General features: G+C 39.6%; 1 protein-coding gene across 2 annotated transcripts in view; it reads right to left on the bottom strand.

Annotated features, from left to right (window-relative positions):
* Nucleotides 1-9,100: 9,100 nt before the first annotated feature.
* DESI2 (desumoylating isopeptidase 2) overlaps nucleotides 9,101-17,066 on the bottom strand; it is a 49,875-nt gene continuing 41,909 nt past the window's right edge. For both annotated transcript variants that reach the window (XM_081299895.1, XM_081299894.1), the window contains one exon: nucleotides 9,101-11,792. In XM_081299895.1, coding sequence (XP_081156021.1) covers nucleotides 11,559-11,792 — 234 coding nt within the window. In that variant the 3' untranslated portion in view covers nucleotides 9,101-11,558. The remainder of the gene's footprint in view (nucleotides 11,793-17,066) is intronic.

The raw sequence follows: 17,066 nt of genomic DNA, 5'->3' as shown, positions 1-17,066 counted from the left end.
ACAAACAAACAAACAAACAAACAAACAAATAAATAAATTGTATGGGAGAATAAAAGGCCAAGAATGTCAAAGGCACCCTGAAGAAATTTAGGGGACTTGATCTACGATATGTCGAGACGTTTTTTTGTTTTGAGACAGGGATTTGCTTAGTTGCCCAGGCTGGCCTTGAACTCACGATCCTAGTGCCTCAAGCTCTGGAGTAGCTGGGACTACAGGTGTGCACTATCATTTCTTGCATCATATTGACATTTATAAAGCTTTAGAAATTAATGATAGTGTGTCAGTGATCTGGAGATAGTAAATAGATCAGAAGGAGTACAGACAGCTCTGAAAACAGTCACACATACACGGAAATCTGACTAATGGAAAAGTAGAAATTTAGATTAGTGGGTAAAGTACAGACTTCAGTGCATTATGTTAGGACAAATAGTTATCCATATGGAAAAAAACGAGTAGGTTAGATACCTACCCCCTGTCCCCACCAATTTTGATCAGATTTGAGACTTAAATCCAAAATAAAACATTTAAATATTTAGAAGAAATTATAGGAGACTTATGACTTAGAAGGAGATAGATTTCTCTCTCTCTCTCTTTTCTCTTTTAGGTACTGGGGATTGAACCCAGGGGCACTTTACCATTGAGCCACATCCCTACCCCTTTTTAATTTTTATCTTGAGACGGGGTCTTGCTAAGTTTCCCAGGCTGGCCTTGAACTGGTGATCTTCCTGCCTCAGTTTCCCCAGAGAGAGATTTCTTAAGATACAAGTTATTTCTCATAGAGAAAATATTGATATTTTTGACTACTTTAAATGAAACTTCTGTTTATCAAAACACCTTAAAGACACTAAAAATACAAGCCTCAAAATTGGGAAGAAGGTATTTGTAGGTACAGAATTGTTAAAGAGTGGTAGCCAGTAAAGAATTCCTACAAATGTGTACAAAAAAGATAAATAATCTATTAGAAGACAGGAGAGACATTTCACAGAAAACATTTAAGTGGCCCAGACTTGCAGCCTTATTAATAAGCAGGAAAATGTAAATCAAAAGCACAGCTAGATGCCAACTTATGCTTACCAGATTGGCAAATATTAAAGACTCAGCCAATATCAGGTGGTGAGGTTATGGAGTAATGGGAACTAAAATTTGCTGGTGGGAGTGTTACAGCTACTTTGAAAAACGATTAGATTACCTAGTGTGGATCAGATGAAACACAGGTTCTCAGATGATGTGATAAATAATACATCTTGTAGAGTGTCAAGGGCTTTGATTTTTACATCATGTGTGTGGAAGAAAAGTGTGCAGCCCTCTTCTGATCTGTGAGAGAAGGCTTGCAAGTAGGTTTAACTTTCAGAAATATCCAGATGTCATTTACAATGTTATAACCAAGGCAGTGAATTATCACAGAAGATAAGCAGTCAAGTGGAGGTTCCTTTTGGAGGTGATATTCACAATTATTTTTTATTTGTTACTTTTATTTCCTAAAGTTTTAGGAGGCTAAACAGACTCTGTTGTTCAGGTAGAGTTGACAATAATAACAAACATTCACCTGGGTGTCCACTCTACATTGAAAAACAAGACATTCAGATTTTTAAAGACTGCTCATTGTTGTTGAATGTTATCTTTCCCAGTGGCTGTGTGGGAGGTTGGCATGGTTTTCATCTCTTTGATTCTTTTAGTTAATTATGAAAACATTTTTAAGGCAAGACTGAGAAATTTCATTATATGACATTACAGGGGAATAACTAGCTTTGGAGCTCTGTTTGGTTAGCAGCTAGAGGACTGAATGGGATTTTATTTAATAGAAGTGTCATGAGAGTATATTGTTTTTCTACATTAATAAAGTTGAACATGCATATTTCCCACCCTAGCAGCTCCATTTCCTAGAAAGATCCTCACATCTGTAGCAGGAGACATACAGTATAATGTTTATAAAACTACTGCTCATCATTGGGATAAAAATGACAACAGTCCAAATGTCCATTAGAGGTAAAACATATAAATAAAAATTGTGGAGTGGGGCTGGGGATGTGGCTCAAGCGGTAGCGCGCTGGCCTGGCATGCGTGCGGCCCAGGTTCGATCCTCAGCACCACATACAAAGATGTTGTGTCCGCGGAAAACTAAAAAATAAATATTAAAATTCTCTCTCTCTCTCCCCCCCCCTCACTCTCTCTTAAAAAAATTGTGGAGTATTTATACAACAGAATATGATATAACAGTGAAAATGAATTACAATTATCATACTGTTATAGTTAAAGCTTGGTCCCAGGGTTTCATAAACTGACTTCCAGACCACTCACGTATAATCGAATCAAGGCTTTATTGAAGCACACCAGTGGCGGCTGACCAGAACATAAAACCGTTCCCCTGATCAGCCCCGAACAATTGCAAGGGCACTCCTTATAAGCCTGAAAACTGCAAAAGGTATGTTCAGGGGGTCTAGCCAATGCAAGCAAGCCAGATTACAAAAGCAGGACAGTGCAGTCAAGCGGAGGGAAGCCTAACCAATCACAGTTAGCCCAGTCACCCCAGTTACAGAAACAGAGCCCCGTTACCCTAGTTACAGAAACAATACCCCATTAGGTAGTTCCGTGTTCTTAAAGGTTTCTATAGCAAAAGGAAAAGAACATCTTGCTCCAGTCATGATTCTTCTACTTGACATGGTTGTTTTACAGGATGAAGTCATAAAACAAAATGGAGTCACATTTGCTCCTACTATCACAATACTCATATGCATGAATTACAAAAATAAAGAATTTTCAAATCATGGGAGAATATATACAATATGATTCCATTTGTATAAAGCTCAAAAATATTCATTTATTATCTAGGCATGCGTATGTGGGAAGGGAATGACTAACACAAACTTCAGGATAGGGGTCATCCTTCCGGTGGAGGGAAGAGGAAGTCCCTGGAGAGGGCCTTAGGTGCACTCTACAGTCCTGCTAAATTTGGTTAGCTCATAACATTCTGAGTAGTGCTCATTTTATCATTGTGAAATTGTACATACACATTCTATATTTTTTAAATTTATTTTTTAGTTGTAGGTGAACACAATAACACAATACCTTTAATTTTCTTTTTAATGTGGTGCTGAGGATTGAACCCAGTGCCTCACACATGCTAGGCGAGCACTCTACCACTGAGTCACAACCCCAGCCCACATTCTGTATTTGTGTGTGTGTGTGTGTGTGTGGGGGGGTGCTAATGGTCAAGGTCCTGCTAGGCAAATGCTTTACCATATAACATGTTTAATGCTGATAGGAGTGATCTAGTGGAGAGAAGAAATCAGATGTTCAAAGGACAGAAGAAATAACTGTTGGAACCAAGGCCTGGAGGAGAGGGGATCCAGGGGCAGGAAGGGGCTGGCTTGACAGCAGTCGGAAGCTTCTCCCATGGAAACATGCCTAGTGACTCGAGGTACAATCTGGTGAATTTGTAGATTGGGAGACTGAAGGTCAACTGCCCAAATTATCTCTATATTTTTATGGAGGTATAAAGTGAGGTTCTCAACTAAAAGTTATGTGTGGAACATGGGTGAGACTTCGAGAGAGAGGTCTGAGTGACATCCAGGGGAGTGGGAAGGCAGCCCTACCAGGGAGCTGGAGTAAACCATGGTGAGTGTTGAGTGCCCATTTGAGGCTTGTTCAAATTAAGCCAGTCAGCCCCGTTGTGTGATTTCCCTCTAGCAACTTTCAGCACATCAGCCTTAGACACAGAGCCTGCCATTATACTTTACAAAGGGGTTTTGATGTAAATGGAGGGTCCTGAGGAGGAAATGATTTGATTATTGACTGTTGTAGTTTGGACTGCAATGTTCCTCAGAAGTTTACATATTGAAAACTTGGTCCCTAGTGCACCAAGGTTCAGAGGTGGGGCTTTGAGTCAGTGATGGGATCACGAGGGTTCGTCCCTCGTCAGTGGATGAACCCACCGATAGCTGAATGATATAGTGGGAGATGGGCCCAGATGGAGTGCCGCAGTTTGGCTGGGCACAAATCACGAGCCACTCAAGCAGGAACAGAATTTATTTCCGAACTCCCGTGAACACCACCAACGCGGCCCTTCCAGGAACACCACACACCAACCGGAACTCCCTCCACCGGAACTCCACCAACCAACGTGATCTCTCCAGGAATCCCCGAGAGCTCAACCGGAACTCAACGGGAACTCCACAGAACTCAAAAGTAGCGGGTGCGGGAGGCAGCAGGAGCCCTATTGCCGGCCAGCAGGGGTCTAATATACAACTGAATACACAGCCTGTTTCAATCCAGCATCATCCAGTCACAGCAATTATACACAGCTTAACTTAATTATCATCATCTTAATGGCTCGCTGGCATCACCTCTCAACCATTACTTCTGGCAAAATGCCAGGGACCATTCCGACTCGGCTGTGGCTCTCAACAATGGAGGAAGTAGAAGGAAGCCCTGGAAGGATCTTGTCCCAGCTCCTTCCTCTCTCTCCTGTCTCTCTTTTGGCTTCCCAGCTGCCATGACTGATAGCTTTCCTCCTTCACACGCTTTCATGATGATGTTCTGCCTCACCTTGGGCTCAGAGCAGTGGAACTGGCTGACACGGACTGAGACCTCTGAAACCGTAAGCCAAAGTAAACATTTCCTCCTCTACTATGTTCTTACCAGGTATTTTAGTCAGTGACAAAAATGTGACTTACACATTGGTCATGAAATTGAGGCTGGGGGAGAAGAAAAATAATGGGGGTGGGGAGAGAGGCGATGTTAGTAAAGTGCTGGATTTAATGAATTTGGGATCTTGATAAGGTCAAACAAAGACCAGCGTAGGGTGCTGGGGCGAACTAGGAAATTAGTGGAGCAAAATGCTTGAAACTAAAATTTCGGAAGTGGTTTAGAACATGACTAGTTGAAATTTTCAGTGCACCACTTGAGAAGATAGACTGGGACATTGACAGGGGTTCTCAACTGAGGACAGGACTGCCTCCCCCTGGGGATGTGTGAAAGGGGTGCAAGGGGACATTCACTGTGGCAATGACTGTGGAGGGAGTGAAATGCTGGTAACTGAGGGACAGGGTGTAGAGAAGTCAAGAAGTCTTGTCATGTGCAGGACTGCCTACTACAAACTGTCCTGCCATCTGAGAGCCCCATTGAGAAACACCAAGCTAGAGGGTTGGGATCTGTGTGAATGCAGTCACTGAGGAATGGTGACAGAAAAAGGCTGGAGAAGAAGGCATAAGAGCAGGAAGTCGGGGAGCAGCAGGTGACAGTGGGAGGAGTGGGAGAAGGAGCTGGCAGAATGGGACAGCACGGTTTCAGTGGGCCTGGAGATTTTGAGGGAGAGGGCAATGCTATGGAAGCAGCAATGGAGACGGAGGGCACAGGTGCCGAGGGAGAGCACTGCTTGAAGGATAGCCAGGTTTCAGATACAGCAGAATGTTTTTGAAGCATTTAAAAAAGTGATGATCAGTGGGGGTATTGCCTGTCGCGGATTTAGCTTCTGGGGCACAGTGGACAATGGGACAGTAAAGAATGAATAGAGTGCTGGCCAGATGAGGGCATGTACAGAATAGGTGGGCACAAGGGTCCAGGGCCGGATGGCCTGTTTGGATAGTCATTTGCACCCAGACCAAAATTACTTTTCCTAACTTGTTCTTCATTCCTATGGAGTAGTACTCTTGCAGTGCAGAGTGAGTAAAGCAGGCCTCCCTCAGGCTCTTCAGTGTTGACTGAGGTAAAGAGGATTGGGTACATGACGTCTTTCACAGGAAGGAAGGTGGCTATCAATTGAAACAATAGTCCAGAAACCTTAGAGCGTGGGTCAGGGACCAGTAACTATTTCTTGTAGCAACTCAAGAGGGTTCAAGTTAATGCTTTGTTTATTGGGGTTGTTACTTCTTTAAGAATTTTTTATGGGTTGAGTTAAACCCAGTAGAGATTTAGAGAATTTAACCACACTTCTACTGAAATATGGAGAGGAACCAACTATCAGGTCCTTCAGACATTCTCCTGTCCAAACTGCCTGACAGTCACTTCATCCAGGAAATTCTCTCTGGGCAGAGCAGGCTTAAGCCATATAGAATCAAGTCTTATGGAACAAAGCAGCACTGCTTGGATTATGTACACACAAGTCACTCAGGGATCTTGCTAAGATGCTGATTCGAATTCACTAGGCTTGCAGTGAGCCAGTCTCCATTTCGAGAGTAGTATGCTTGAATATAAAGCTTTAGAATTGCTAGATTTAGGGGCTAGGGTTGTGGCTCAGAGGTAGAGTGCTCGCCTAGCACGTGCGAGAACCTGGGTTTGATTCTCAGCACCACATAAAAACAAAATAAATAAAGGTATTGTGTACAACTAAAAAATATTTTAAAAAAGAATTGCTAGGTTTAAATATGGACTCTTTTCTATGCCATCTAGAGGGTCTTGCACTAATAATCTCCAACTTTCTTTGTGTAAAGCAGGGATAATGTCAGAAGCTGTTGTGCCAATTAATGATATGAAGGACCCAGCAAAGCCCCAAGCACATAGATAGCACAATACAGTACAGACAACTTTTTTTCCTCCTTTGTCCTCAAAACCAGCTGTTTCTAAACTTGAGATGATGACCTTTCTATATTTGTGGGGACATCAGCCTTTTGTGGATTATCAACTGCCTGCCAGGGGGCAATGCCAAGGCATTTCTGTGGCACTCACTCACTGATCTGGCAGAAGAGAAAGACATTAATTTTCTTCTAACTTTAGAGCAAGCATGGAAGGCCTGCTTCTCTTTAAGACATTATTCTAGCTTTGCAGTCCAAAAGTTCCAAATTGTTTGGATATTCATTTGCACCTAGACCAAAATTACTTTTCCTAATTTGTTCTTCATTCCTATGGAGCAGTATTCTTCCAGTGCAGAGTGAGTAAAGCAGGCCTCACTCATGCCACTTGAGAAGTCTAGCTTTGTGACTGATAATTTTATTCCTGAGTCTACATGTTTATAAGGTGCTAAGGACAGCCTAATGTATAGCTATGGCTTCTGCACCTGAAGATTTTCCAGGTAATAAATCCCACGGACCACCTGGGAGTTTGGGATGTGGTAGAAACAATATGGCAGCCAATGACTTCCCCAATAAGGGGTGCTAAGGGGGTTGGAGTGAATGTATGTAGAACCATGCAACGGTTCCTGAAAAAGGGGGTCAGGTGTCCCGGATCTTAAAGATGGCAGCCCTACCTACTCCATCCAACAGTATAGGAGTGGGTAAATTCTTATTGGGACCTTGAAACCTTCCCAGATCAGGACAAGGCTGTAGAGTACTGGTGGGCTCATAGGGTCTCTGGAAAATGAATTGACTCCCTGACCTGGTTGAGAGGAGGCTCCTAATATTTCTTTCATGTTCCCTTTGGCCTTGACAGGAGGGTAACTATTCAAATTGCCAGTGTAGTTTATGATCCTCTTTGGAAAGACTCTTCCTTTGAGGAATATATTAAAGTGGACAGACTTGAGAAGGTTTCATATTTCTCTGGATTTTGAATCTATAAAGAAATAAGTAGTTGTTTGTCACCAACTTACCTTTTGCAAAGTATAGCAAGAAGTCATTAATTTTTACTAGTACACACTTCTGCAAGGTTTGAACAAAGTTAATACCTGGGTGATAAGAACAACTTCAGAAACAGATAATAATGGGGGCAGGGGAAGGCTGCTGTTCCCCAGTATTCTTGACATCATTTCTGAAGGCAAGATACTGAAGTTGCTTTACCAGATCTGAGTTGGTAACCTTATTGCAGTCTTTTAAAAAACTATATTAGACTAGGGTGACAGGTCCCCTTTAGTTCTTCTTCCTGAGGGGAGAATTGATGAATTGTAACTCATTCTTACATAGCAAAGAGTGGATGAGCATTGACAGACCACAAAAGACTGCTATTTGTTTACTTAACAATACTTAGTTCAAAGGAAGTTTTTAAATTAGTGGAGACAGCTAGTACAAAAGTCAGTGGGGGAGAAAGGAAGAGAGTCAGGTTGGAGGGGCCAAGCACAACAGGTTCATGGGAAATAAGGAACTCAGTCACCCAGGCTCCTATTCAATTGCTACTTTAAGATGGGTGAGTGTGTAGGGCTCTTCCTCTGTAGGTCTCTCCTTGTGTTCTTGGGGAGTCCCAGCCTACCCACTTGCCTCTACTCCTCAAGAAGTCTGAGCAGGCATCTGTGGCTTGTGAGCAGGCATGGCTATGTGCTCTTTTAGAGTTAGGGTGCTGGCCCCTTGGGCTTGAGGGAGAGCAAGAGGAATATATGTGAATAAATATAGTAGGAAAACATGATGGAGAGGGGGCGGCCATGTTCCTGTAGATAGGGTTCTTGGATTTTAGAAATAACCTCCCACTCCACCCCCAACACAAATACACAACAGTGTAGTCTCCTGTAAGTAAGAAAGCACAATAAAACATTTCTTATAAAAGTATTTTTTAATAAATTGATGTATTTCAATGTTGTAACATGATAGCCCAATGCTATATCAAGGTAGCAAAAGTGAAGATTCCTGGTATTTTATATAAACACTATGAATGACAGTACGTTTGCATTCAACTTCACAAGAAATTATCTTCAGGTCTATGAAGATTCTTTGACAGCTGTAACACCTTTTGATAGTAAAGATGTATGTGTATGGACCGAGTAGACAATTAAAGTCTAACAATTGAGCTGCATTCTTAAAACATACTGAAGAAAAGAGGATACAATGGCAGATGGCCAACTTGTTGAATAAATCTGAAATCTTTTAAACTTAGTCATTTAATGAAAATATAGCATGTATCAAAATTAAAGGGTATTTTACAGAAATGGAGCCATAAGACATACAGATTAGAACCCTGAAGCAGCGAATGTGTTTCTACCCGTTTCGTGATGGAAGAAGCCATGGAAATAGTCCTGCAGCTGTCTGTGGTGCTGAATCTCCCCATACACACAATGCTATCAATTGACTAAAACCAGAATTCCCTGCTCTGTACAAATGCTGGTGATGGGTAACTTATGCTATTGCTGTGGGTCAGAGCAATAGTTGGCTGGAGTTCAGGCGTCAAGTGGAGGCGCTCTAGGATTGTACACAGCCTTCTACACTTCCACAAGTCACACTTTCCAAAGCTGATGCTCCCTTCTTAGGGTTAAAGAACCCCTAGGGTATTTAAAACAAACAGCAGAAACCAGAAACTTTTGACCTAATACTATTATTACCGTCTAACCCACCAGGAGAGATATGTTTCACTTGGTTACAACAAAAAGTATATTCCACTAAACTGATTGCATGTATATTAATAACTAGATTTTTGACATGAGATTTCTTCTTAGAGATCAGATTGAGAACAAGATTTGTTTCCTCTAAGGGTGAGGAAAAGTGGGTTAAATTAATTAAATTCATTCTCAATTTGAACTGTAGAGAAGGACCTTGAGAGATTTTCTGAAGTAACATATATTTTTTTCTCTCAAACTCAAGTACAATTAGATTGCAAGGAACCTCAGGTCCAGAATTTTATCTGCTGATAGTGTGGCCCAAGACCACTAATTATTTCTACAATGACCCTTTATACTATTTTTAAACTCCAAATGCTGCAGATGCAGATGAAAGTAAATACAACAAAATAACAATAAATTCATTTGTGTGCTGTGTTGCTGAAATATGGATAAACACAGATGGGATGTTTCTGTCTGTTCACCAAGAGGTATCCAACTAATGCCTAGTCCTGTGGGTCAGTACCCAGGTTTAAAACATGTACATTTGAATAGATTAGAAAACTGTAATCCACATTGTTATAAAAATCCCAAGCCAACTGCATCAAACATTTCCTACTAACATGGGTTTTGGTACTTTCAGTGAACAACTTCCTGTTAGAGCTTTAATGTTTTTTCAAGTCAACACTTCATAAAGATCATATACTTCTTCTTTCTATCACATCTTTGAAAGAGGTGCTTAAATTACTGAGAGTAATTTGTAAAGACTTTCCTCTCTGGAAACAGAACAGTCAAAAAGTAGAGTGGCTTCATTTTCCTCAGGCCAATGCTTATAACCCAAGGTTTATTTTCCCTATTAAGAGGGTGTGCTTAAGTTGATAAAAAATCAATCAAAATTAGCTTATTTAAAAGTTAAAAATGTAGTTTACTGAAAGCTATGTATCGTCACATAGAGCAATAGTAAATAATCGAATCTGAAAGTTTAAATAAATGTAAATAACTTCAAAACTAACAATATATATAAAGCTGAAGTCACTGCCTTGGATCATTTATATACTACATCCAATATTTTACCTAGGACATTCATTCTTAAGGCAGAAAAATTGAATTTGACATGTAATGACTTGCTTCTTACATCCAAGGGTCAAACTGGGAGTAGACTCGAGCAGACAGCTCTTCCTTGCTATGAGGATTTGTCTGTGGCAACAGTTTCATTCTTAGAGTATGTTAGGTAAGAGACAGACATTTGAAAGAACATAGATAAATTTGAGACATACAAATATGGTTTTAGAAAGAGGTCAATGAGAACAGGCATTCTATTATGAGGTGAAACTACTCCCAAGACAAACTAACAAACTCTGACATACCCTTTCTGATATAGTACATAAAAAAGTATGAAATATCAAAGAATTACCTTTTTTTGGGGTGTGTTTCTTTAGATTCTAGTTTTCAAGGTCTAGTATAAAAGGCAGCCTGAATAGTTAAGAGCAGTTGAATGTTAACTCAAACTGCTACTCGATGGCTACCACTTAGGATATTCCTACCCCATCAACAAAAACCTGTGTGGGGAGGAAATTATAATGTATTAAAATGAAAGTGAAGCCCCTCCCCCAACACATGTGCAAAAACACTTGTCAGTTACAAGAAGACTATCTTCAACAAAAACATCTTAATTATAGAATCAGAGGCATCAAAGCCAGACAGACACAAGAACTCCACCCTGCCCAGGTGGATGGATATTTGGGATGAAACCAATGGTTTCATGGGCACCTTGGGAGCTGTGCTACTCAGAGTGGGAGGAGTGTAAAAAGGAACTGACCCAGGGTCCCGAGCCCTCGGGGCTGTATGTGCTCCTTCATATCAGGCCAGTTTGGTTCTCTGCATCCTGGTGCCAAAAATGTTAATAAAACAAAAACAAGTCTAAAAGACAATTCTTAAGCAGGTGATGGTAACTATAATTGTGTAAGTACCTTTTTGTGTGCCTAAAATTTATGCTGTAGCTCTGGTATTTATCAGGAAGTGTACAAAGATTACCTGCCTAATTTTTGAAGACGAAGATTTTCTTCTTTCATGGTGGCAGAAGTCCATGCAAGATTTGTAAACAGCAATACAAAATACTGTAAACATAACTTAACAGAGCTTGTATAAAACAAGAAGTAACTCCAAATTTACAAGTGGGTAAAAAAAACCGAGGGCAGCTTCATACAAAGTTCTCCCTCCTGCGCCAAGTGATTTGTTTTTGATTACAAATATAATCCTGAGCTGAAAAACTGGGATTTGGGGGAGAGCCATCTTTGCATACGAAATATCCAAAGGATGCTTACTCTGTTTACTTTTCTCTAGTGATATTCAACTGCCAGTGACAGTTTTGAAGGTGTGACTTTGGAGACATTTATAGTTTAGTGTGGCGCCCGGGTCTGGAGCCTGCTGTAGCACTTGCCATGGCAGCAGATGCTGCAGCATCTTCTGCTTCTTCCAGTTCATCCTGGAGCTCTTGGCTGACACTAGACTGCAGGGCTGCAGGAGTGAGCCACTCCTTTGGGAGGCAACTCTGTAGAAAGGGTATACAGGAGCTGAAGTAGGCAAGTCGATTGATCCAGCGCGGAATCTCTTTCCCACAAAGAATCTACCGAGGAGAAAGAGTTCTGTATTAGGTAAGAGAGGTCAAGGTTATCTGGTCAACAGCCAAGGAAGGAGAGGAGAGGAAGAAGGTGAATGTACAGAAAAGCCACTGCAGACCAGCCTTCAGTGCTGTCACTCCTGGCTTTTGATGAGAAGCAGCTCCTTAACTCAGGAGCCTGGGGTCCCTTCTGTCAATTCCACTCCTTCCTTTCTGAAGAGCCTTGTCAAGCTGCTTACTTTTTACGCCTGTAAAATCTAGTTAATTCCACTGGGCTGCTTCCTTTCTTTGATTCTTGAACTTCTCTGAGACACATGTAAAAGTACTTTGAACAACACAGAAGAGACACTCGTTAATACAAGATATTATTAGAGCAATTAAAGCCCCAGGCAGTTGGAAGAGTTAATCTTGGGTATTTTCCTGTCAATTTTCCTTTTTCATAGATTCTTTACTACATTCCTCCATTCTGTATTCACCCCATTTTCCCCAGAAACTTTACTTCTGTGCCTGATCCACTTGTTTGAAAGAAGCTCATACTATTCCATAAAGAAATATCCCCAGTGAATATATGGTCAGAACAAGCCATGGAAATTTGGCCAAGCTTGTCTTAAGGCTCTAGTGCCAGGAGGAATCCCTTTCAACTGATGATCTGCTACATCTCTTTGCCCATTTATCATCTTTCTCTTGTCTTCAGTGCACCTGAGCCCTTTCCCCTCACTTCAAACAGTAAGCTAGGTTTTTTATAATGCTAAATTTACTTTTATTATCCTCTCCCTCTTGCACACAACCCTAACTGAGTCCCTGGTTCCACTTCCACTTTGGTGCTTTTGCCTCCAGTCATGCCAAAGATTATGATCATGTGATCTGAAATTGCCATCTTAAATATCTGTGTATCTTTAGTTAATGACCTTGCAAAGGAGTTTCAAAATACCTATGTCCAAAAATGAGTTAAAACTTAGAAAAAAGATGGGCATCAGTAATTATGCAACATTACCCCACCACCCCACCAGAGATTTAGCTGTACCCCTTAATGGTCACTACAGGTATTTTGAATAGGAAAAGTGAGATAATTTCACTTGAGGGAAGGGAGTGTGTTCTGCTAATTTTTGATTATTTAACACCCATCCCAGTGCCTGAGAGTACAGAGAGGCAGACAGTATTTAAAATGTCTGAAGAATGTGTACACGGACTAGATCTGGGAGAAAAGGGGCAACAACCTTATATGATACCATTCCTGTCTACTCTTTTTTAAAAAAAATTTTTTTTAAATTGTTGATGGAACTTTATTTTGTTTATTAATTTATTTATACGTGGTGCTAAAAATGGAACCCAGTGCCTCACACATGCTAGGCAAGGGCTTTATCAATGAGCCACAATCCTAGCCTTATCTACTCTTTTTTTTTTTATGTGGTGTTAGGAATTGAAACCAGGGCCTTGTGACATCTGTCTATTCTTAAAAGCAGTGGTAAACGTGAAAGGTATTTAGGGATATCTACATACTTTGAGATTAATCAATTTGTGACTAAAAATATTTAATGTGTTAGCCACTGCTGTTTAAGTCATTTCCCTCATCATTCTTCTTTTTGAGTGTGAATTTTATTCTTTCATATTTTTCCATGTGTTACAGGCAAAGCTGACTTCATCCCAATCTTTGGCTTGATTAGCCTGAAATAGTTACATAATATACAGCCACCTATTTTCTAGATGAAATTTTATTGGAATAGCCATGTCTAACTCATTTAGGTACTGCCTATGATTCTTGGACTATTAAGGCAGAGGCAGAGTTGAGACCATGAACAACAGTTCATCTATAAGCCTAAAATATTTACTATCTGGCTCTTTAAAAAAAAAAAAGTGACAACACTTGGGTCAAGTTTTGAAAGCTTTGGGTCCAGATCTATTAGTAGGTCACTTAGCATTACAACCTGAATTTTTAAAACAAAACAAAAACTGTTGTTGATAGTGATGAAACTGATATTATATGTATAAACTGAGTCATAATATAAAATTTACTTCTTACTATGGCTAGGATTCAAAAAGTATTTGTTTTAAACAACATGACCACTTTTGCTTTTAAGTTTCAATCCAGAAACCTCTTTTCTAGGAATCCATTTCAGAGATATACTGGCAAAAATAAAGAGTTATGCATAAGATATTCATTATAGCACTCTCTGCAATAGAAAAAGACTAAAATAACCCAAGTAACATTAATGGGAATTGGTTGAATAAATTGTGGTATATCCACATAGGACTATTCAGCTGAGAAAAGAAATGAGAAATTTCTCTGTTGCAGAATGAATCTAGGCTGTTTAGGAGTCCTTCCTTATCCATAGTTTTACTTTCCACAGTTTCAGTTACCTGTGGTCAACTGAGGTCTGAAAATATTAACATATGTCTTGAGACCATGTTTACCTAACTTATAGTATACTATCCCAACTGTTCTATTTTATTAGTATTGTTAATCCCTTACTATGCCTAATGTATAAACCAAACTTGATCACATGGAAAACTAGTAGAGGATTTGGTACTATTTGTGGTTCCAGGCATGCACTGGGGCTCTGGGAATGTATCTCCCTTGGAAAATGGGGTATTGCTGTACTGCTAAAAAAAAAAAAAAAAAAAAAAAAAGTGGAGAAAACTGTGAATATGATGCTCCCAAAATATAATGTTGGGACAGAATAACAATAATTGACATTCTAAATCAAAAAGAGAGAAAAGGAAAGGAAGAAAGGAGTCATTTGTCCAAATAATTTTGAAGTCCAACTGTGTAACCTCCATAGGTTTCTCACTCTGCCCTTTGGGCCCCTGATCCTGTCCCTGGAGTCAAACTTTCTCTGGTCTATTTTATGTCTAGAATTTTCAGAGTCTCGACTCTTGTTTTCATTTTGTCCTCCCTCTATACTTTCAGTCCAAGCTGCCAGTGTTCCTGTTAATATAAATGTAATAGGTCTCTTGTGTGTTGTTGTTTTTGGGTGGGGTGGGGTGGACGCGATGGGAGTACCAGGGATTGAACCCAGGGGTCTTAACCACTGAGCCACCAGTAGCCCCCAGACCTACTTAATTAACTAATTAATTAATTATTTTGAGATCACTAAGTTGTTCAGGGCCTTGCTAAATTGTTGAGGCTGGCTTTGTACATGTAATCCTCCTGCCTTGGCCTCCTGAGCTGCTGGGATTACAGGCATGTGCCACTGTGCCCAGCAGACCTCCTGTTTGTCATGGGATTGCCTCCATTAGACAAGAGAATCCCTTCGCAGATCTTTTCTGGATAATTCATCGCTATTTTTGGTTTCTGCTGAGATGGTTGAAAGGATCCATGAATCATACATTTAATCCCTGTAGCAGCTGGAAAGGCAGTTTAGTATAACCTTAGACTTCTTTCTATAGCATGCTTTCCTAACAGTAAAGTTCTAGATTTTAGCATCTTTTGCAATCTGCATAGGATGAGGATTCCCCAATCATCAAGTAATGATTCCTTTTTTTTGCGTAACAGTTTTCCCAACTTATCAATCTTTTCATGGTTTAATATAAGCATTAAGAAGAAAGTAGGGGGCTGGGATTGTGGCTCAGTGGCAGAGTACTTGCCTCGCATATGTGAGGCACTGGGGTTCAATCCTCAGCACCACATAAAAATAACTAAATAAATAAGTACTGTGTCCATCTACAACTAAAAAATATTAAAAAAAAGAAAATTGGTGGCACTTCTATACTTTGCTTGGAAATCTCAGCTAAATATCCAAGTTTACTGCTAACAAGTTCTGCTTTTCATACAACTATAAGGAAAAATTCAGTTAAGCTTTCTGCCACCATGTATCAAGGATACCCTTTTGTCCAGTTTTCAATAGCATGTTCCTCATTTCCTTCTGAGCCTTGACTAGCAGCACCTTTAATATCCATGTTTCTATTAATAGTCTATACAAGGTTAATCTAGGCTAGGCTTTTTTTCTGTCAAACACTTCAAACTCCAGCCTTTATATCTCCCTTAATAATTCTAAAATTATTTGTATGTTTTTAGGTATTTGTTATTATAGCACCCTATACTTCCAGGTACTGACATTTGTACTAGCACCCTATGGCTGCTTTAACAAATTACAGAAACTTGGTAGATTAAAATGTGACAAATTAAAAAAAATACCATAAATTAAAGTTCTGGAAGTCAAAGAAGGGTACAGGGGAGTGAAATGGAAGTTAGATTTCCATGAATATACTACCACATTTTTTAGATCTGACATTGGAACCATGGAAAGAATTTATATAAAACAAAATTAAATTTTAAAACCCTATTTCTTAAAAAAAAAGATAAACAGATAAATCTGCAGCTCAGTGGTAAAGCACTTGGCTAGCATGTGTAAATCTTGGGTTTGATCTGCAAAAAAAACAAAGGGGTAACAGAACAAAGGAGATTAATTCATTACTGAGTTGAGTTGGTGGTAAAACTAAATAGAGAAATGATTCTAATTTACTGTGAAACACAAATTTGTATGTCTTTAAATAAGTTATACTCTTAAGGACTGAATAAACTCCCCAAACCTACAACTTTCTAGTAATGATATTGTTGTTGACTGCAGTGGTGATGCTATTATTCTAAAGCTGCTTTAGGTATGGAAAGATAAAACAAAATGAGTAATTATGTTCTTGTTGCTGACAACTTGGATTTTTTGACTTGAGATAGAGAACACACAGACATTATACTGATAAGGTTAAGTTAAAGCCCTATGGCCTGAATTTGTGGTAAAAACATTACCATGAATCTACAAAAAGTCCTACTTCTATCTACTAGGGGAAAAAAGAAATCTAGAATCTACTAGCAATTTAGTAGTAATGAGCAGATTAAAGTTTCTAAGTATTTCTTATCAGAAATAAGCCTGGAATATCTTGTTATACTAGGAAACAAAAAGGTAATCAAAGATTATTTAGAACAAACCAGGAGCCTTCTCAAAGAGGATCCCATTGATCAAAGATGGGTCAAGAATAAAATTGGTAACCTTTGGAGAATTCTAGGGAGGGAACTGTTCCTAAAAACTACCTTTAGTTTTGATGATATGCTAAGAGTATATGATATGCTAAGATACGTTAAGACTCGGTATGTAGTTGTATTTTCATTTACAGTGAAAGGATATAAAAGAACATAAAACAAAATTAGCAAGGAAAAGGAACATGGGGTAAAGCCTGGAGAAGCCTCTAGGTTTCCAATCAAGTTGAAAAATTGGTTGAGTCTTTGTTTCAGATAGAAAAACAGGTTGAATTTTTTTTTTTTTTTTCAGATGGACTACTCAAAGG

The sequence above is a fragment of the Spermophilus citellus genome, assembly GCF_964194105.1.
Source record: "Spermophilus citellus genome assembly, chromosome: 6".
Taxonomy (NCBI): domain Eukaryota; kingdom Metazoa; phylum Chordata; class Mammalia; order Rodentia; family Sciuridae; genus Spermophilus; species Spermophilus citellus.
The sequence above is the reverse complement of the archived record's forward strand: the minus strand, read 5'-3'. Positions and strand labels throughout refer to the sequence as shown.